We start from the raw sequence: 21,946 nt of genomic DNA, 5'->3' as shown, positions 1-21,946 counted from the left end.
TGTGCGCGCCTCCTTCCTCATCACTCCTCCTCCTGATCACATCCGTTTCTGTGTTCACTTCACTGTGTAGAGCTGAGGACTCAGAAGACACATACATACATACATACATACATACATACATACATACATACATACATAGGCCTACATACATACATACATCTGTATTATATGACTGTGTACCTTGGTCTCCTAACTTCTGATTCTTATTACTAATAATACCACGACTACAACTACTACTACAACTATTTGTGATAATAAATACAAATTACTTATTTATTTATGTACTTATTTATTTATTTTCATGTTTTTAGGTGTACTTGTGTGCAATGGTGGAAATTATTTTTTTAAATTATTCTCCTACTAGTAGTACTACAACTACTACTACTACTACTACTACACAAAATAATAATAATAATAATAATAATAATAATAATAATAAACAGAATACACATGAATTAATTTTTATTATTATTTTATCATTATCATTTTTTTATTTATTCAGTTGAAAATCTCTGCAACATCATTTTAGCTATTGTTATTATTATTATTGTTATTATTATTTATTTTTCATTATTATTTTTGTTTATTTCAGGTGAATAATCCCTGCAAAACCAATTTATATATGTTACAACAACAACAATAATAATATTATTATTATGTTTTTTTTTTTCTTGTATTTACTTTTTTATGGTTGACTTCAGTCGCACTTGTTTTAACAATAAACATTCATTTTAATAAGCACTAAAAGTTTAGACTTGGACTTACCTGTCCTCACTTGGGATTTCAGTGCAAAGACTTGAGACTTGCTCGTGACTTACAAAACAATGACTTGGTCCCACCTATGTCTTCCACCAGTGCTTGTTTATTTATTCATGTGATGCGTGTTTTGAATAAATGGATAATTGAATTCTTCAAAAACGCCTTTTGCTTGAATTAATGATCCCTTAATACTTAGGTGGGAAAAAATAGTATAAATACAAACCCTTTAAAATCCTCAATATCGCTCTACCCTGCGGTTGTTTTTCACCAGGTGGCCGCACGGGGGCAGTAGGCGCTACATCCTCTGACGCGGCTCTGCTCTTCTTCGGTGAATTTCACATGACGTGTTTCCGCTTCGGACTTCAGCGTGCATAAAGCTAAGTTAGCAAAACATACATCAATTGTTTTAATTATGTTGTGTCTTGCTTTGGAAAAAAATAAAGCCACGCATTAATATTTTACATGGCTACGAAGGGATGTACACACCCATTAAGTGCCCTTACCCGGAACCCTTGAGCTACAACTCAAGCTAACGGCTCATTTGTAGCTGCAGTTAGCCGAGTTGCTAACTCACACAGCTCGCTACTTCAACAACAACAACAACGTTGTTTGAACGTTTTGAAAAGCGGTAAGTGGAGTTTATTAGGGACTTTTGTCTCGATGAGAGTGCAGTAGTGCTTTTCCTCACAGGTTTCCAATCTAAACTGAGGTTTAAATTGCCAAAAAAAAGTTTCTGAAAAGCTCAATACTGTAGCCGAAGGTATAAACAGTGAACTGCCTTAGAATAAAAACATGATACTTTTAGTTTACCAAGTTTATGTATTAATGTTTCATGTTTTAACTACACAGGCGCTTAACATTGACGTATCAAAGCCAGCTTTATTGGCTAACTAACGTTTGACTCCAGATCTTAATAGGTTAAGATGTATCATCCCAATACTAAAACATTACAGCAAAATGATTGTATGTGAAAACTTACTGGGCAATAAAATGATTATGATTCAGAGCAGCTGCTGACTGCTGAAAAATGGCATCCAGACAGGCATCATAAGTGTCAAAATACTATTCCAAAAAAAGTATTGTGTTCCCGTCAGTGGTGAAAGAAGTATTCAGATCTCTTACTTCATTAAAAGTACTAATACCACACTGTATAATTACTCCACTACAAGTTAAAGTTCTGCTTTAAAAAACTAACTTCAGTAAAAGTACGAAAGTCTGCAGAATGGCCCCACTCAGACTGTTTATACATATCAAATATATTATTGTTTATTTTTGATGCATTTATGTAAGCAGCATTTTACCATTGTCCAGGTAGGGCAAAGTTTAACCACTTAATATACTGTCATGTGGTTTAATTTACAAATGTGTAATCATTTAAAATGATACCTCAAAATTATTCTAGTAGTGTATTACTCACTATACTTGTATACTTGTTACTTTCCACCACTGCAGAGATGTCCCTGTCTATAAATTGTATTTTAAAGACATACAAAATATTTGTTTGATAGGAATCCTCACAAAAAATCACAATGTTTTTAAAAGAACTTTCAGTGAACAAGATAACAGTTATGCAAAAATCATCAAAATCATTATTCCCTTCACAATGTTCACAATTTAATCTTTTTCCCGAATCGTGCAGCCTTACTGTATACTTAACTTACATTTACACCTGTATTAAGGATAACCTTGTGTTTGTGTTATCACTGCTTCCTCAACAGGCACCATGGCCAATCTAGAACAGTGGGTGAATGACCGTCTCCATGACATCCTTGGGCTGAGTGACAGATATGTGTCTCAGTTCATGATCGGCACTGCACGGAAAGCCTCGAGTCCTCAAGACTTTGTGACTCGTCTCGAGCAGACAGGCACGATTGACATCGAGCCGAGTGTGGTTGCCTTCGCGGAAGAGCTGTTTGACAAGGTACAGTCTATCATCAATGCATCAAACAGTACACTAGTTGCCTGTATTATCAGTATGGGATGTTTTGGTGGAAATAAAGACTCTAACAGTCTTTCACCACTGCATGTTTATAGATTCCTCGCAAGCAAGTTGTTGAGAAACCGTCCCGTGCGATGGAACGGGAAGCCATTGAAATGGACAGAAGGAATCGGACGTACACGCTCCTGGAGGACAGCGACAGTGCTGGAGACGATGTGATGGAGAAGCAGAAAGGGAAAAAGAAAAGCAAGGACAAAGACAGAGGAAGCAAAAGGAAGCACATCAGAAAGAAGAAAGAGAGTGAGTCGTCGAGTGAGGACGAAGCCCCAAAAAGGTAATCCAGAAGTTTTGTGCAGATTTTTTGCGATGCTGTTTGTTGTGTCGTATTGTTAAATTAAATAAGACATGTTTGTGTATGGTGCTAATAGTTTAACAGGACAGATTGTCTGGTAGCATTTACTGATCAATTAATGCTGAATGATTAAGCGATGAGTTTCTCATTTATTTGCGTTTTTCATAGTTAGTAAACACTGTTTCTGTTGTGGATTCATCTAGCTCGGGCAGACATCTTCAAATCATGTTTGTTGACACTCACCTTGTTCATACAGTCGTACCTATAATAGATGTCAGTTTTCACAGGAACGCCCACAAAAATCTTTCACGCCAGGGGGAAAAACAAAGCATTTGCTAACATGCAGGAGTTGCTGTGTGGCTTTCTGCAAGTCAAAAAACTCAAAAATCCATCATTTAAGTTTAATTTACAAGAAAAGCAAGATATAGAACTGAGTAGGAGACCACAACGGACTATAGTAGGGACAAAAAGAAACAGCCAGACAGTGCAGCTGCGTTGGGGCCTGTCTCGGTTATGTTGTTGTTATGTTTTTTTCTTTTTTATATAAAATAGTGAGCAGCAATCTATAACAATATTAATTTTTATTCCAGATAAACCACAAAACCTATAAACTAACCAGTAAAATATGCAATTCAAACAAGAAATGAAAACTATCATACAAAGGACAACTTATTTCTAAAACATGAGCACTAAAGTTTGTGATTTATACTGCAGGATACTATAATAGTAACACAACAGTATATGAACAACAGAGCCCAAATATCTTTTTTGGGGGGACAAAATAAAAGAGTTCTGTTAATAATAGTTAAATAATTGTATTTCTTGTCTACTGTGTGCTGTAGAGTTAAAACACCTCCAACCTCCCAACTGAAATAAAGAGGAGAAATTTACTACTTACTTACTTGATTCCTGTGGTCTATGTCTAGTACCTTCAGGTTGAATGCACTTATTGTAAGTCGCTTTGGACAAAAGCGTCTGCTAAATGACATGTAATGTAATGTAATGTAAAAATTTAAATAATTGTATTTTTGCATGTGGAATGACCAAAGACAACCTCCATCACAGTCACAACTAACTTAACTTGTAGTACTTTTATTTGCATCTTTTCTTAATTTATTGTAGAGACGCAGCAATTTTAATTCTTTATTTTTCTAATATCAGGGGCAATTCAAGCCAAGGGGACTCCAAGTCTCTGAAGAAAGAAGAGGAAGAGGAAGAGTGGGAGAAGGAAGAGAGGGAGCGACAGCAGGACATTGAGGAGAGAGATGCGTTTGCTGAGCGAGTGAAGCAGAAAGACAAAGAAAAGACCCGCAACATAACAGAGAGGACTGACAAAAAGGTGGAAAACAAAGGAATTACAACATGCTTTTGTTCAAATATGAACCCACTATGTCATGCAGGTGAACACCTTCATCCTTTGTTTTTTTTCTCTCTTCTCCAGGCTTATGAGGAAGCTCAGAAGAGGCTGAAAATGGCTGACGACGGTCAGAAATCAATGGTAAAACACAATATTGAGCATGGAAAATAATCTTTTATTTATATTAGAGCCCGACAGATATATCAGTTGACTGATGTTATTGGCCGATATTGGAACAACAAAGGCGTATCATGTACATGCTGTCTGCTATGTGCTGTTATTAAAACTGTTTTTTTACACAATATATAATACAGACATTGCTCGTGTGATTTAGAAATTATGTTAGCTATTCATTTCTTAATTATTTTTTTCAAATGGTTTATTTAGCTATTAATTTAATTTATTCTTTATTTTCTTCGTTATCATATATAGAATTGGCTGACAATGTAATACATTGTATAATGTATAATAATGAATATTATGTGGTGCTTATACCGAGTGGTGAAAAATCATTGCACAATACACATTAATACACATAGTTTATTTTCATTCCAGCTAAAAAATAAATACTATTTCCACCACCATACCAGTTACCAATGAGTTTCCCCTGAACTACATTAACCCTGTGTTGGAATATAAAAACTTAAACTCTGTTGCCATAATTCTCACTGTGTACTGAAGCTTCTGATCCTCTGTCCCTCTGTAGTTGCCCGAGTTAAGAAAACGCTCTCGCTGGGAGTATTTGAAGAAGAGAGAGGCAGAGAAGCTGGAGGACCTGGAGGCAGAGATCAAGGATGATGAGTACCTTTTCCATACAGAGGAGCTGACTGAGAGGGAGCAAAAGGAATTGGAATACAAACGCACCCTTCGGGACCTGGCTCAAGATTACAAAAAGGCCGGTGCAAAGGAACAGGAGGAGAGGAAGAACAGATACTATATGCCCGAAGAGAATAGAAGCAAGGTAGGAACGCCTTAGCTACCATGACCTGCAGAAATCGTCACCTCCTGAAGTGTGCATTTGTTCAGTTGTTCACTCTTTTCCTCCCTCCTTCTCCCCGCTGACCAGGAGGTGCCGCAAAGGGACTTGGAGTTGGAGGAGAGTCCCATGGAGCTGGGAGGAGAGCAAGGTCGCTGGGAGGAGGAGAGGCTGAAGACGGCCTCGCTCAGCTTCGGGGCCAAGAGGGAGCGAGAGCAAGGGATGAGGCAGGAGCAGGAGAGGTACCAGCTGATCCTGGAGGAGGAGGAGATGATTGACTTTGTCAGCACTGCCATAACCATGAAGGGAACTCGGGCAGAAAAGGTGAGTTCATTCAGTAAATTTCTGCTCTCCTGCTTGATTTTCTTTCACTTTCCCAGTGACGAAAACTAACGAGAACACTTTGACTGTGTTTGTCGAGTCAGCTTCTTTCCACAATTTTCAATATTTTAATCTGCAGTTAAACATTTTTTATCATTTAGAGTATAAATACAGCCCTGCATCAGCCTGCCATCGAGATCTTGGGGGGACCTCTTTACTATCTTTACTGAAGGCAAGCGTCTTGAGGCTGCATTAGCTGATTCTTATGCATATCACACCGGAGTCTGTAAACAAACTATTGAGCTGCATTGTGGGTAAAGTGGGCACCAGGTGTTGACAATAATGAAGAAGAATGAATGGAATATATAAGACAATATTTCTGAATTTTTGAAATCGATGTTGCACTTTCTATCAATGAATTTGCATTGTGCAGTGTGCATTTTAAAAGAAATCACATGAGAAAAACTTGATGGAAACACCAAAATTTTATAAAACTTCTGACGTAGCAAACATTTAACTCACATGACTGATCCGCTGTTTCTGCTCTGCCGGGAAACCCAAAAGAAGAAGAAGCTGTTGGCGTCTTTCTTAAGACATCTCTCCATTTTCTCTTGTGGGTGGCCAAAGTTGTCTCATTAGCAACCTATTTTATGTTGTTGTTTTTCTTTCTTTATGCAGTTTTGTTTATTCGCTCTAAACCAGCCTACGGAAACATCCCTAATTCGCATTTTCTTTAATGAAACATTTCAAAATTGTGCTTCAAATTTAGCTTCGACTTTAATTTAAATAAGGCTAATTTGTCCATAGGTCTTCTCAATGTGCTCTAAAACAAGGAAAAAGCTCCTTGCTGCTTATTTATTGTTATGAAAAAGATAATGGCAGTGAACTGAAGTGGGCCTCCTCTTCTGACCATGTTGTGTTCAGGATCAGGAAGCCGTGGCTCTGTCCCAGGCGCAGATGAAGAAACAGTCCATGCAGGAGGTCCGACGCAGCCTGCCCATCTTTCCCTACAGAGAGGACCTGCTAGCTGCCATCCACGAGCACCAGATCCTGGTCATTGAGGGGGAGACGGGCTCCGGAAAGACCACCCAGATCCCACAGTACCTGCTGGAAGATGTGAGTGTAGAATCCCATAATAGATGTGGTGTGACTGCACAGTAGTGAGGAAAAGCAATAGTTGCAAAATCCAATCCGAGTCAGTAATGGATCAATGCTCCTCTGTCAGGGTTACACAAACGGAGGCATGAAGATCGGATGTACGCAGCCTCGCAGAGTGGCGGCCATGTCAGTGGCAGCCAGAGTGGCACAGGAAATGAGCGTCAAGCTCGGAAATGAGGTGAGCTTTTCACATTTTCTTGCTGATCCCATTTCACTCTCAAACTGTTTTAATAATTCTAGATGAGGCTAAAGGATGAAATGTCAGATCTGTCAGCCTTTGTATACTGTGTTGCACAACAGCTCATGTTTTGAGTACTGCCGGTGACCTATTATTCTCATTTTCAGGTTGTATTACAGGTTCTATTGCAATAAGGTGCGTCATTAGTGGCACCTTATTGCCACTGCGGCAGCTAGTTTTGTCTTTTTGTATTCTTGGTGAAAAACTAGCGTTGTGCTAGCGTTATTGTGGACTCTTTTCTGAATAAATTAATTAATGCTGACTTTACTGCTTCATTCAGGTGGGTTACAGTATCCGTTTCGAGGACTGCACGTCAGAGAGAACGGTGCTCAAATACATGACGGACGGCATGCTGCTCCGAGAGTTTCTCACCGAGCCCGACCTGGCCAGCTACAGGTAAACCTACTTTATCAATATGGTGAAACACGTTTATTGAAGACTTGTTGGTTGTTGCTGCATGTGCATCCGTCTCTCTTTCTCTCTCCAGTGTGATCATCATAGACGAAGCCCACGAGAGAACGCTCCACACAGACATCCTGTTTGGTCTGATTAAGGACATCGCCAGGTTCAGGTCAGACCTGAAGGTGCTGGTGGCCAGCGCCACGCTGGACACGGAGCGCTTCTCCTGCTTCTTTGACGACGCTCCGGTCTTCAGGATCCCTGGCAGGAGGTTCCCCGTTGATATCTTCTACACTAAGGTAGGAACTTGCACATACTTAATACTTTAACTGCTTCGTTTTGTAATAATCAAGCAGTTATTTACTTTATAATTGTCTTTTTTCCTCACAATTTTAAAATTACATAATATTCCTAGACAACTTTTCCTGTTTTCTTACTCAATTATGGACATTTGAATTTTTTAAATAAAACAGGATGAAGAGAAAGAGCAAATGTCAGTAAGTCACATGACTGTAGACAATCTCAGAAATCAAAGTGTCCTGTTGACGTCGTGTCTGTATGTTGTGTTGTCAAGGCTCCAGAGGCAGACTACCTGGAAGCTTGTGTGGTGTCGGTGCTACAGATTCACGTCACCCAGTCTCCTGGAGACATTCTGGTCTTCCTCACTGGACAGGTAATGTTTATATCTCACATGGGATTCTTCAAGATTTATTTTGAGTTTTGTACACAGTGACGGGAGATTGGTGATCTCCTCCTCCTTAAAAAATTTAGACCAGATGCATGATTTGCGTGTTTTGGATGATTTTTTAAGACATGTAACTGATGAAATTATTTAGGAAACATTGGCAGTCTGTACAGTTTTTTCAGAAAAGGTTTTGGGAGTTGGTTTGTCGAGGCAGACTTAAGTCTTAATGGTTAATGTATGTGTTATATCTACAAATGTTCAGGTTTTTCCTGACAATAACATAGATTATTGACTTTGAAGAAAACATGGTTTTGACCATAATTTTGTCTCAATACGCTTTCATTTCTGAACCTATTTGACTCAAAACAACTCGGGGTGTTTTTGCTAGTTAGAAAGTTACCAACAAACTCTGCTGCGGACCAAACAACTGGATCGAGAATGAGAGGGAGAAACAGTTACAGTGTAGTAGTGGTGATTTACATTGTCATCTCAGCGTGATTGGTAAAACTGAAGTTAAGTCTCCAAGGGACATAAACAAATCAGTTTCAGTAAAATGCAGGTGACCAGCGATTTATACCTGAAATGGGATATCTCCACATGTGTCCAATCAGTGCGTTACCTGTCGGTCCACTAGACTTGTAAACAGCTTGTGATGCATTTGTAAAAAGTCAAAGGGAAGGCACGAAGGCAGAAAAGCATAGAGTAATATACAGAATTGATAGAATTAAGATATAAGATAAATCGTGAGTCATGAACACATGACATATACAGTATAATTGTCCTCTTTCATCTGGATCAAATGAACCGAACTACCAGTGTGAAAATGACCTCAAATACCTTGTTTACTCTGCCAGTTTTGACTGAAGGATGCTGCCACAAAGGTTAAATTCGTATGATTTATCAATTTAACCTCTTGTGTTTCTCGCAGGAGGAGATCGAAGCGTGTTGCGAGCTGCTCCAGGAGAGATGCAGGCGGCTTGGGTCAAAGATAGCCGAGCTGCTCGTCCTCCCCATCTACGCCAACCTGCCATCAGACATGCAGGCGAAGATCTTTAACCCTACTCCACCTGGAGCCCGTAAGGTGAGACGATGCGCCATTCCTCTGCAGAATACGATGTTGAAACTTTTATTGTTTCCTAAAACAATTGGCATGAAAGTCGCAGGTCGCTGTCGGACTAATATTTCAACTTGGCAGAAACAAAATGGTCAGTGGACGCTGACAACAAGTTTATTTCTTTGAGAGACACAAATGAAGACAATAGCCGTCTGCTATCTGTTTACTGCATCAGTTGTGTAATAAGCCGGATCAAATGTCCATGCTATTATTCACCAATAGAGGCTGCTGCAGTACAATGAGATCTGGTAGAGAGACTTTGTAACCTAGTTTTTTTAATAGGTGAAAGCCTTATTTTACTCTTTTTTTTTTAAATCATGTTTCTGTTGTTTCACCGCTGGATTTAATGTCCTTTGTTTGAGTAGTGCTTACTCACTTTATCTTTTGGCACTGTGATCGATCCCAGGTGGTGGTGGCTACAAATATAGCAGAAACCTCGCTCACCATAGATGGCATCATCTACGTCATTGACCCGGGCTTCTGCAAACAGAAGAGTTACAACGCCCGCACCGGCATGGAGTCACTCATCGTTACCCCCTGCTCACGGGTAAGAATCACCACCCTTTTGTCCAGGATCGTAGTTAACCCATTAAGGCCTAAAGCGCCTGGAAAAAAATGCCTGGAAAACCTATGGGCGATTTTCAAATGACCCCCTAAAACCTGAAGTTTTTCTGGAAATTCAACACCTACTAAATAATAGATTTTTCAGCCTCTGCAGCAGATAAAAATGAAATTCAAAAAGTATTTGAGCTTATACCCGTGGCTTTCGTACGAAGTTGAGTTTATTTGTCCAAACCTTCAATAAAGTTTTTTAAAAAATCAACAAACTCAGCAAATGTTACATTTGACTGAATAAAAAATCCTATGCATAATACTAATACATGCCCATTAGCAAGATGCAAACATGATATGACCACTGGAAGAACAAGACATAGTTCTCATTAGCCTACTGTAATAATAAAAAAAAATAATTATCATAATAATAATAATAATAAATAATAATAATACATTTTATATATTGCACTTTTCAGGGTACTCAACGACGCATAAAGTAATATAAGACATAAACAGTCATGATTTCTTATATCATCATCACAATCAATTAGCCTATTATTATTATTAATATTAATATATTATTTATAATATTATTATTATCTCCAGATGGCCACAAATCTGTCTGTTCTTCGGTGAAAATATGTCGTCTAAAAACATATTCCTCATCCATAAATGCCGGTCGATTGGTTCCGAGGGTTCAAAGTCGGATCAGCAATAAAATCATCGGTGCTGTTTTCATCAAGATCGCTTCCGTCACTTACTTCTGAGCTCCTCCACTATAGTCGTCCTCCGTCATGATTTCAAAGTTCTGGGAAAGTCCAATGTTGCATTGCGACACTCCCGCATGTATTCTGATCATGATTCTGATGCATTTCATTGGCCAAGAGACCAAAAATAGGTGGAAAAAAATACAAATACTACAAAATGACACATCCGCTGTCCCGGCCTTAATGGTAGAGTGACGCAACAGCGCTCCTGGTTTCAATGGTAGAAATGTGGTAATGCTTTCCCGGCGTCAATGGGTTAAACCAAAGTTCACTCACTCAGGCTACAAACAAGTGTGGCATTTGATGTCTTCTGGAGCCGTGTTTCCATTCAAGTCTAATCAAATTTTAAAGCAAATTTTTTCAGAATGTTGCATTAAAGAAAAAGAGAACTGGGGACGTTTCCATCAACTGGTTTAGATCTAAAAAATGAAGCTGCATAAACGTACTTTGGTCAGAAGTTGGCAGTGTAATGTGTTGCTGTAGGCTAATCCATCAGTAAAAGATTGAAGAAGAGATTGAGCAAGAGAGAAAAAATAATTAAAAAAGGGTTGCTGATCAGACAACTTTAGCCACACATGAGAGAAAATATGTCTTCAGGAATTAGATTCAATTGGGCAACTTATAATTGTTCTTTCATGTCAGCTCGTCTGGACAGGCAGAGCGGGAACAGCTGATCAGTCATGTGATTATTCTGAAAAGGCGTTTCCATCTCCCGTTTAGCGCATTCACTATTTTTCCGACAAAAACCACCTCAAGCGAGTGTAAAAACATTAATACGCATTGTCGAAAGTTGTATCTAATTTTTGTGTTTCCAACAAGCTTTCCTCATGCGAATCTCCTAAATGTGCTGAGAAATTTGTTGATGGAAACTCTGCTTGTGTCAATTCTGAATTCATTCTGAATGTTTCTCCGCCTCCTGCTGTGTGTTCCTCTCAGGCTTCGGCCAACCAGAGAGCGGGCCGTGCAGGCAGAGTGGCTGCTGGGAAATGTTTCAGGCTTTACACAGCCTGGGCCTTCAAACATGAGATGGAGGAAACGACTGTGCCCGAGATTCAGAGGACCAACTTGGGAAATGTAGTCCTGCTGCTGAAGAGTCTCGGTGAGGACATGAAGCGCTCTTGCGTGGGTTATAACGATTAATAAAATCAATGTGGTGGCTATTTGGTAGCTAAAACCTTTTCTTGCAGGCATCAATGACCTCATTCACTTTGACTTCATGGACCCGCCCCCTCATGAGACTCTGGTCTTGGCGCTGGAGCAGCTCTACGCCCTGGGAGCACTCAACCACCTGGGAGAGCTGACCAAGGTACAAAGTGCCACTTATTAATGCATATTTTTATAATAACAATGTATAGAATATCACATTTGTTGCTTGACATGATAAACCTACAGAGATGTATCAGCTGAATCTGCAGCTCTCCTCTGATTTATGGAGCTTTATAGCGGCCCACAACTGTTTGTTTCTGTTCACTCTCACTTTTTGAGAATTAATTATTCCACCTATTCCATTAGGAGTGTCACAATATATCGATCTGGATTGATTCAATGATCAAAAATCCAATATCATACATGTAAAGTAATAAATATTGATCATTAACTTTAAGATACACCTTTATTTTGAAATTCACCAAAATAGTTGATATTTGGGAGTTAATACACACATGATATCGTCTCATTGCGATCGCAGGTCCCTGAACTAAATTGAGTAGCGGTCGTATTGGGTCAGACTTTGTGATATCGTATCATGATGAAACTTGTGATTTCACACCACTACACTTCATCCTCCTCTTGCTGTCAAATAAACAAGGCAAACACAAGAAACATCTTTCACATTCTTAACTTCAATCACAGAAAAGAGATACGTAACCTTTTTGTTTGAAACGTGCAATCTGTGTCCATCTTCACTCTCATTATCTGCATATTTACATGTCATACTGTACATAGCTGATGCTTCTGATGCCTCCAGCACAGAGGAGTCACTTCCTTGATGAAAAGTGCTGATACACGAGATGACTCACTCACAGTTTAAATCTTTTACTTCTAAGCTCGTCTTGTTAATCAGTGATTATCAGGGATGTGAGGATGTTTTTCAGAGGGTTTGGCTGACTGCGTCATCTGTGACAACTGTTTTACAGGTTTATTGTTTAAATAATGAATGAATGGAGTCTTTCAGTGGTTACACTGCCTGAACCCCGCCACTGGGATTGATATATATATATATATATATATATATATATATAATTTAACCATGTAAACAGCCTCACTGAGATTAAAAAATGTCTTTTCCAAGAGAGACCTGGCCAAGAAAGCAGCATAAAAAGTTTAAACATTTAAAGACAGTTATCAAAAACACTTAAATACAAATACAACCATCTCACCAACATTGAAGGAGCCTTTAGAATCTATTTGAATTCACAGGTTGTGATCAGTTCAGACAGTTTTAAGTCCTTTTGCAAATTGTTCCATGATAATGGGGCGTAACTAAAAGCTTTCTGACCTAACTCCGTTCTCACTCTTGGCACCAGCATCTGTACAATATTTTGAGAGCGTAAACTATGTTGAGTTTTGTTACGACACATGTAGTATGAACACAGGTATGAGGGAAGCAGCCCAAGAATAGATTTATAGATAAAAACTAACCAATGAGACTGTCTGCGAAAATACAAAGATGGCATGTGAGCCGTGGCATACAAAGTACAATGATGTGTGTGATTTCCCAAGCCAGTAATGAAACGCAGAGCACAATGATAAACACAGTCCAACTTCTTAAGGCTCTGATTAGTAGCATTCATAAAAAGCTGATCACTGTAGGCAAGCTTTGTTTCTGAAAAAGAATCCTAATTTTAGTTTCAGTTTTGTCACAAGGCTTTCAATATGGGGTTTAAATGACAGCTTCTGATCAATAGTGATGCATGTTTTCTTTAATAAATCACCAAAAATACACCATTTACAGTTGAAAGAAACCATAAAAACAGGAATATTTGTTGAAATTTGAACTTTCATAAGTTATTAAGTTTCAGTTAGAAGAAATATAACCAAAACAAATTCTACATGTCTCAATTAAAACATCACCAAAAATAAAAGGTCACGTGACAGATGCAAATCAGACAGAACAGCAGGCTGTTTACACAGACCAGAGAGGAGAGGACGGGACAGGAGAGGTTGGAAAAGTGCAAGTAGTCCAATATATATAGCATGTGGAGACACTATTTTCCACCCAATATTCACAGCACTTGTGGGCTCTTGAAAAAGTGTTGAACCTATAAGTTACATTTTATTACAATTAAAAATAATTAAATAACTGTTTTAATCTCCACAAAAGACATGTTTGAGTTGTTCCCGCTTCTAGCCATGATTGAGCTGACTCCACAGAGCTACAGGACTATAGATTGTATATATATTTTACATATTGCAGTGAAATACAAGAGAGCAAAATGTAAAAATAACAACAAAAAAACGCCTTGAAACTGCTTGTTGGGGTTCAGAGGGTTGAAGGTCTTTAACTGATTGTTCTTGTTTTATCGGTTGTTCAGCTTGGTCGCAGGATGGCTGAGCTCCCGGTGGACCCCATGCTGAGCAAGATGATCCTGGCCTCCGAGCAGTAAGTCTCCAGCCTGATAAATAAGCAGAACCATTCTCTCTGTGTTCATTTGACAGGTTACAGTACCGCCCTAAATAAATGTAATTTTTTTTCAAAAACTATGACAAAATATGTCCGACAGCGACATTTCTTCCCTGACTAAAGGGCCGTACACACCAAGAACAACAACTATAAAGAAAACGATATAGTTTTAAAAACTCAAACTGTAACACTGACAACAGGGGCGAAAGATATCGTTGGAGTCCCTTCTAGAGTGTTGATGAATCACTGACAGCCATCAAAAAAACACACTCAAACTCCATATAATACATTTTTAAAAAGGTAATAAAGTTTACTTATTGAAATCAAGAGCAGCTGCTACGTTCCAACTGTCTTCTTTTTGTTCATAATTCTTATCAATAGAATGATAATAGATAAAAGCTAAATCAAATACTTTACATCTGTAGTTTGCTGTCCCATTGTCTCCTGCAAAAACACTAAAATCATTGTTTCCAAGACCAAAACTTGCCACCAGAGGACCAGTGTTTCAATGCAGCATAGATGGAATATATGAATATAAATAAATAAATATATATATATATATATATATCCGTGATTATTACATCTCTTGGGTCTGAGTGATAAACACAATTTACAGCTTCAAATGTGGAGGCAGCAGGCTTTAAGTTACATCTCCATAATGTAAAATTGATTCAACATTCTCTTCCTAAAGATGAAAGGAAAGCTGGAGTTATTTCTTAACAAAAAGCCTGAATAAGGTAAACAACAACATGGGCTCTGAATGAAGAACTAAAGCTGCAAACTTATTGTGAAATAAAAAATCAGCTCAGATCTTGCACTCGTCGGTACACTGCTTTGGGAGAAGGACTAAATCGATGAGCTGCAAGAAATAAAAAAATGAGTTGTTTTTACTGCCATTTACACTGTTAGCTTTGTGACCTTTTGTTGAATTATATAAAGTACATACGTGTGTTGCTGGTTGTGTGAGAAGGAGACTTTCGAGAGATCAGCAGCTTATTCAGTGAATACATGGGAGTTCAGGAGAGAAGCTTGTATAATGGTGGATGATTACTGTTGTTGTTGCTGTCTCTTTCTGTGTTTTTATATATACTTCTGTCGCTCTGCCTCTTTCCAGGTACAAGTGTTCAGAGGAAGTGTTGACGATAGCAGCCATGCTGTCAGTGAACAACTCTATTTTCTACCGGCCCAAAGACAAGGTGGTGCACGCCGACAACGCCAGGATGAACTTTGTGGTGCCGGGTGGAGACCACCTGGTGCTGCTCAACGTCTACACACAGGTATAAACGCGGCCGCGTGGCGGCAGCCTTTTCTTTCAGTTCTAGAGATGTTTGAGGCCGTCGTTTCTGTTGCTGTTTATAGTTGTGTGTCTGAACTACATTAGTGGTACACAAATATTTTGTGTATGCACGAATAAGCAAGTATTCAACTTCAGCCTCTTTAACACATCGTTCTTGGTAAATAACCACGATAACCTTTCAGACACAGTTCCACACTGCTGCTTATTTTACCTTCTGTGCGGACTGAGAGGATGTCCCTTTTTTCCTGTTTTCAGGAAGTTAACAAACAACTTTTTTCAACTGTAAACAAGGCGCAAACAAGATTGTTTCTTGGCTTGTAAAATAGAATAGCCTTTATTGTCATCAACACAGTAGAACGAAATTGTGGGTGCTCCATCTATTCCAGCTGCATTGAAACACTGGTCCTCTGGTGGAAAGTTTTGGTCTTGGAAACAATGATTTTAGTGTTTTTGCAGGAGACAATGGGACAGCAAATTGGCACTAAACTAAAGGCCAGATATCCATAAATCTGACTCTCTATTGGACTAATTAAGATGTTGATCTGATGAAGACACAAGAGAAATATTCAGATTATCATCAATTCATCCCGAGGGGCATGAATAGTTTCATAACAACCACAAATATCCTCCCGGTGATGCTCGTGGGAAAAGTAAGGATCATCAAAGTCTGTAGGGTTTATCATCTGGGGCTGAAATTCAAAATTAAATCTCCAGATAGATAGAAAGATCTAGATCTTTGGACCAAAGTTCTGGACCCGACCGTCTGTCTCACGGCTGCAACAAAGAATAGAGAAAAGACTCAAAAATATGCAGTAAAATATAAAAGTTTTTTGCTCCTGCTTTGTGGACCCTCAGATTAATCTCACAGCACCTTGAAAGTTTCAGCTCTGAGATTCTTCTCCTAACTGCAGTCATGACGTCTCTGTCCCTCAGTGGCTGGAGAGCGATTACTCCACTCAGTGGTGCTACGAGAACTTCATCCAGTTCCGCTCCATGAGACGAGCCCGGGACGTGAGGGAGCAGCTGGAGGGTCTGATGGATCGTATCGAGGTGGAGGTCGTCAGCTCGCAGGGAGACAGTTTGCCCATTCGCAAGGTCAGTGATTACTCAGAACGCCTCCAGAGTTTCACAACTCTTTCCTGACATGTGATGTGGTGATGAAGACCGCAAGTGTCTAGAAATGTTTGGTTTTGGTACCTTGCATGTGCTTGAATTTTACTCTTAAAAAGCTGTATGAACCCTGTAATAATCTTTATGTTTGTGGCTCTGTGTGAACATAGCTACTGATGGAAATGGCCATGTTAGATGGGGATGTTTGTGCGCATTTTGCATTTTTTTAATTTGATGGGCGGGGGAAATTTTTTTATAAATCTTTCGAAAATACGCGTAAAGTATTCATGCTCGGTTGAGGTGTTTTTTGTCTTTGTTGACAAATAGTAAATAAGCGGGAGATGGAAACGCTTTTTCAGAATAAGTTCTGACGTAGTGAACATTTAACTCGCATGACTGATCAGCTGTTTCCGCTCTGCTAGAAAATCCAAAATAAATTATAAGTTGCCATATTGAATCTAACTCCTGAAGAGCGCTCTCCATTTTCTCTCGATTAGCAACCTCTTCTTTCACTCTTGCACAATCTCTTCTTCTTTCACTGTGTACTGACTACTGGATTAGCCTACAGCAACACATTACACTGCCATCTACTGACCAAAGTACATTTATGTAGCTTTGTTCATTCGCTCTAAACCAATTGATGGAAACGTCCCTAATTCACATTTTTTAGGTGACATTTCAAAATTCCGCTTCAAAACTGGCTTTGACTGCTGTCACTTGCTACAGATGAGGGTTTTGTAGCAACACTGCTTGCATTCAATGTTTGCTTCTGTTTAGTTGTTGACACCACTTGCTCGAGGCAAACAGTGTTTTAGACTTGAACCCGTGGACGGCCCTTCTAATGACACGAAAGACCTCAAGCTGCTTACTTTAGCTTCAACCGGCTTCCGTCAGTATGATCTTTTTTTTTTTAGAATATCCTGTTTTTCCCCTTTAGTTGAATTTCATCTTCTCGCCCATATGTCTACATAAGGAGGTGAAAGGTCACTTTGAAATATAGCTTTTCACTTTAAGTGAGTGAATACTTCCTGTCACAAGAGAGGTATATAGAGATACCAGGCTCTAGAAAAACTAAATGGCACTGCAGATTGAAAGGACGTACGAAAATGTAAGACTGTGTGAATACCCTTCTCGTATCGGTGTGTGTTGTGAGCGCACCCCTTAACCACTTGAGATAAGAAAGGGCGTTTGTTTTATTAGTTGGGTTACACCTTTTTTCATCACATCTTTGTCTTTACCTGTGTCAAAAACCCTGCAGCCAAAAGCAGTCCCCATATTAATATGAATTACATTTCAATGAAGAATTAAGTAAAAAGCTTTCAGCTTTTATAGTTACTAAAATCTATACGCCTTGTATTTGTTTTTTCTTACCATTTATTTGCCTAACTTTTTTAGCCATGAAGTGTCTTTGTAACATTGTGCGTCTTCCTTGTTTAAGCCAGGCGACACTGACGTCTCCATGCAAACATAAGGACGGAGAGTTAGTCATTTGAAAATGTTTATTTTAGTTTAAAGAGAAATGACAGACAAAGCTGTATTTGCTTTTCCCACTGCGTGACAAGTACCCTTGATAGATGTTGTCTGTCAGCTGAAATTTCAGTTTCATGCCGTTTGAGCATTAGTTTTGTGAACACACCGAGCACCGCCTGGCCTAGATTACAGCAGGTGTAAACAGTTTAAGTGCATCAGTAAAAACAAGGATAGAAACGCAGGTTTGAATGTTGTTTTTGTGGTATCTGTTTGCAAACCGCGCACGAAACTCACATTCTCTACTTAAACTCCTGAGTAACTTGTTATATTCAGGAGAGGAAATGATCGGCCTTTCCTGCTTTGGCGCTTGCTGGCTTTTCAGCAGCTGGATGAGTCACAGTGAGTTTACAGTCGGATATTGAACAGCTGGTTTTTGGTCCACTTGTATCAGTGGCTCTGTGTTGTTTGTATCAGTGGTTGTGATCCGACAGATGATTTAAAGAAGAGCTCATTTCTTGAGGGATGATCAGTCATAAAGCTATTAATACTGAACCTAAAGCAAAAAATAGTTTTTAGTTAGTGGTTGCAGTTTCTAAAAGACGTTTCAAGCATCCAGAATAAAAATGAATTACAATAATTTTATGCAACTGTTTTTTAGTTATGTAATGTAGGTTGAAATATTTAATTTCCCAGCTTTTGTGAAGGATTATATGTTTCTTTAAAACATACATCGGCAGTTATTTTCTTTATGTTTTGGGCGTCATTTGGGGGGGAAAATCCATGATAATCTTTCAGCATATTGTTATTGAAGTAGACTTTGATAAAACTAGACTTCTTCACCTCCTCTTGATTCTGTTTTTTCATTTCATTTCAGCGAGAGATCGTTCCTATTGGCTTTTCTACACATACAGATGCTTGTGCATGTCCCTTTTTAGATGGTGAAAGCTTGAATCAGTGGTGGAAAAGTATCCCTGATAGTTGGAGACACGAATAGCAGTCCGCCATCTCAAAGAGCTTTACAGGCTGCAAGTTTACAAAGCAAACAGGACAGTAATTCTTACAAAATCGCAGAAATTCTCCTTCTCCTTAAGCAAATTAAGCTATTTAAAAAAAAAACACTTGCTCTTTTGAAAAAAATGCCTTGTCGCGAAGCTGAAAAAACATTCTTTTCCCCTCAATCACGAACATTTTTTTGGATATACATGTTTTTTACAGGATCAAAACAAACTGAAAACAAGCAAGTCCCAGCATGTTTAAGTCGTGTAACTCCTCTTGTAAATCCCCTGACCTGTGCTTTAAAGCATATAAAATATTAATTTACAATTAAACTGTTGGAACTATAGGAAGGAAAAGTGTTGTTATTTATTAACTCTTTTTTTCCCCCCTTCTCCCTCTTTTGTGTCTCTTCCAGGCGGTGACGGCAGGATATTTCTATCACACGGCGCGACTGAGCAAAGGCGGCTACAAGACGGTGAAACACCAGCAGACTGTTTACGTCCACCCCAACAGCTCGCTGTTCGAGGAGCAGCCCCGCTGGCTCATCTACCACGAGCTGGTGTTCACCACAAAGGAGTTCATGAGACAGGTCCGTCTGCTCCGGACGTCATGTTATCATACTTCTAAATACTCAACTAAATTTCTCTGGAATATACAAAGATGATAGGTTGGAGTCTGTTTTTCAGAAGCTTGTTAGTCATCAGACACGGAAAAAACAACAACATAGCCACACCTTTTATTGAGGCTTTAAATAACTGCTTATTGGGAATGACACAGCATGCGAATGAGGAAGTGTGATAAGTGTTCCTGTGTAATATTTAACTGCCTGTATATCCACACATCGATTAATCCCTCTCTCCCTCCTGCATGCAGGTGATTGAGATAGACAGCAGCTGGCTGCTTGAAGTGGCTCCGCACTACTACAAGAGCAAAGAGCTGGAGGACAGCAGCAGCAAGAAGATGCCCCGCAAGCAGGGGAAAGCGAAAGAGGAGCTGGGCTGAGGAGAAGGCCGAGGCTCAGGGGACAGATGGTGAAAATAAAAATAATAATGACACTCCCTTTACCTCTCAGGGCAGGGTAGAAGAAGAAAAATTACTTTGATTGTTTGAAAATAAAGAGGACAAGTGCAGAGTGGAGAAACCTGTTCTGGTGAAAAGTGGGTCAGAAATTCACTGACCGGTTTAATGATAAACCGGCCGCGTCATCTGGGCCACAACAAGGAAACATTAATGCACTTGGATTTGAGCTTCGTGCATCAACAACAGCAGCACTGACTCGCTGGGTGGGTTTGTCAGCTCATCAAACATCAGGGCTGTCGCTCTGTTTTCCAGGTGCTTTTGAACACCCTCCAGACTCTCTGTTGACTTTGTGTATTTTTTTGAAACCAGTGCACTGTTGAAGTTTGCAAATTACTGAAGAGACTCACTGAAGCTGGAAGACTAATTTCCTAAAAATTAGTTTCACTCACGTGTGAGGCTCCTTATCTTTTCATTTTTCTACAGTAATAAAGTTTTACAACCACTTGTGTTTGTCAGCAGGTTTTCAGTGCAATAATTAGTCAACACATTAGTCTTTGCTACCTCTTTCTGGTTCGTTTTTTGCACCAGGAAGATCACTGCTATTGTTCAACAAGTTATATTTAGACGCTGCATTTGAATAGCCTCATATCATACTCGTGTCAAGCTGGTAAAGGTAAACAACAAAAGAGAGAAGTGTTTGTTCTTTACAGATATTTTGCTCAATATTGGTGCATAAAAAATAACTTATAATTTATGGAGCCCCTTTCATGCAAGCCAAAGGGCCTGACAGAGAAAATAAAAAATAAATATGTGTGTATAGATTTATAACAAACAGTAAAAATAACACAACAAAACAATATATGTATATATATATGTATATATGTGTATATATATCTACACATAATATATATGTATATATATATATATATATATATATACACACACACATGTATATATATATATATACACAATATATGTATATATGTGTGTGTGTGTATATATATGTATATATATATGTGTATATATATATACACACACACACGTGTATATGTATATATAATATATGTGACAAAAAAAGCAGATTTGACAACAAATATGTAGAACATTTGTAATTTTAAACTTAAGCTAATAGAAAACTTGAAGAGTAGATTCACAAAAACGGATCCATTTTATTTTCCTAAATTATGTGTTTTGCTGGGGTGCAGTCTAGGGAATATTTTTGAAATATTTATTGTTTTTTATTTAAAAAGTTAGTTTTAATAAATCATTAATAACTGGAAATCGATCAAAAATAGTATTGGCTTATTTATTTAAAAAATTACTTCTATCCATTTTTGCCAATGAACTCTCACTACATATGTATCCTTGTAGGCTTCACACAGCAGCATGTTTTTGTAACAGAGTGCTGCAGGAAGATCAGTTTGACAAAGCAAACAAAACTGTTCCGTGTGCTTTTTTTTTTTTTTTAAAGCTGTTAATATTTAAATCTTGTTTGGCGTTACCATGCACTGCATTGTACTGAGCTGTTGTCTCAGATGGGGTGTATTCTCAATCACTCTCCAATGAAAAGGGAGTTTCTGAGACTGTGCGCTGATGAGAGGTGAAGTCACGCAGCTAAACCCATGAAGTCTTCAGAGAGCGCTGCAGGTATGACAGGTATGAGCTGCTGACTCCTGCAGTGTTGACAGTACCAAACTTGTCTTTTTATGCAGCAACAGTGGAAATTTCCAAACGCTCTTTGCTGTTTTTCTTGATTCATATCACACAAAGTCACAGAGTGGAAATAAAATCATACATATCCATGTGTATCA

The 21,946-nt window shown here is 38.7% G+C and overlaps 1 protein-coding gene across 1 annotated transcript; it reads left to right on the top strand.

The window, feature by feature from the left end:
- The first annotated feature begins 1,089 nt into the window (after window positions 1-1,089).
- On the top strand, window positions 1,090-20,634 carry dhx16 (DEAH (Asp-Glu-Ala-His) box polypeptide 16). Its single transcript, XM_059338876.1, has 21 exons — window positions 1,090-1,387; window positions 2,478-2,680; window positions 2,794-3,032; window positions 4,212-4,389; window positions 4,492-4,548; window positions 5,114-5,368; window positions 5,474-5,707; window positions 6,629-6,820; window positions 6,930-7,040; window positions 7,381-7,496; window positions 7,588-7,798; window positions 8,074-8,172; window positions 9,113-9,265; window positions 9,705-9,845; window positions 11,557-11,719; window positions 11,808-11,926; window positions 14,154-14,221; window positions 15,357-15,519; window positions 16,473-16,634; window positions 19,531-19,704; window positions 19,989-20,634. Exons 2-21 carry the CDS (start codon window positions 2,483-2,485, stop codon window positions 20,115-20,117), a joined length of 3,162 nt encoding a protein of 1,053 aa, XP_059194859.1. The 5' UTR covers window positions 1,090-1,387; window positions 2,478-2,482; the 3' UTR covers window positions 20,118-20,634.
- Window positions 20,635-21,946: the final 1,312 nt, after the last annotated feature.

Source organism: Centropristis striata, chromosome 8 (assembly GCF_030273125.1).
Source record: "Centropristis striata isolate RG_2023a ecotype Rhode Island chromosome 8, C.striata_1.0, whole genome shotgun sequence".
Lineage (NCBI taxonomy): Eukaryota > Metazoa > Chordata > Actinopteri > Perciformes > Serranidae > Centropristis > Centropristis striata.
This window is presented reverse-complemented; position numbering and strand designations above follow the sequence as displayed.

Excerpts from the sequence above, each read along its gene's own strand:
- dhx16 (XM_059338876.1), top strand. The coding sequence starts at position 2,483 with ATGGCCAATCTAGAACAGTGGGTGAATGACCGTCTCCATGACATCCTT. Across the intron at positions 7,799-8,073 it reads TTGATATCTTCTACACTAAG|GCTCCAGAGGCAGACTACCT; the intron begins GTAGGAACTTGC and ends TGTGTTGTCAAG. Across the intron at positions 16,635-19,530 it reads ACAGTTTGCCCATTCGCAAG|GCGGTGACGGCAGGATATTT; the intron begins GTCAGTGATTAC and ends TGTCTCTTCCAG.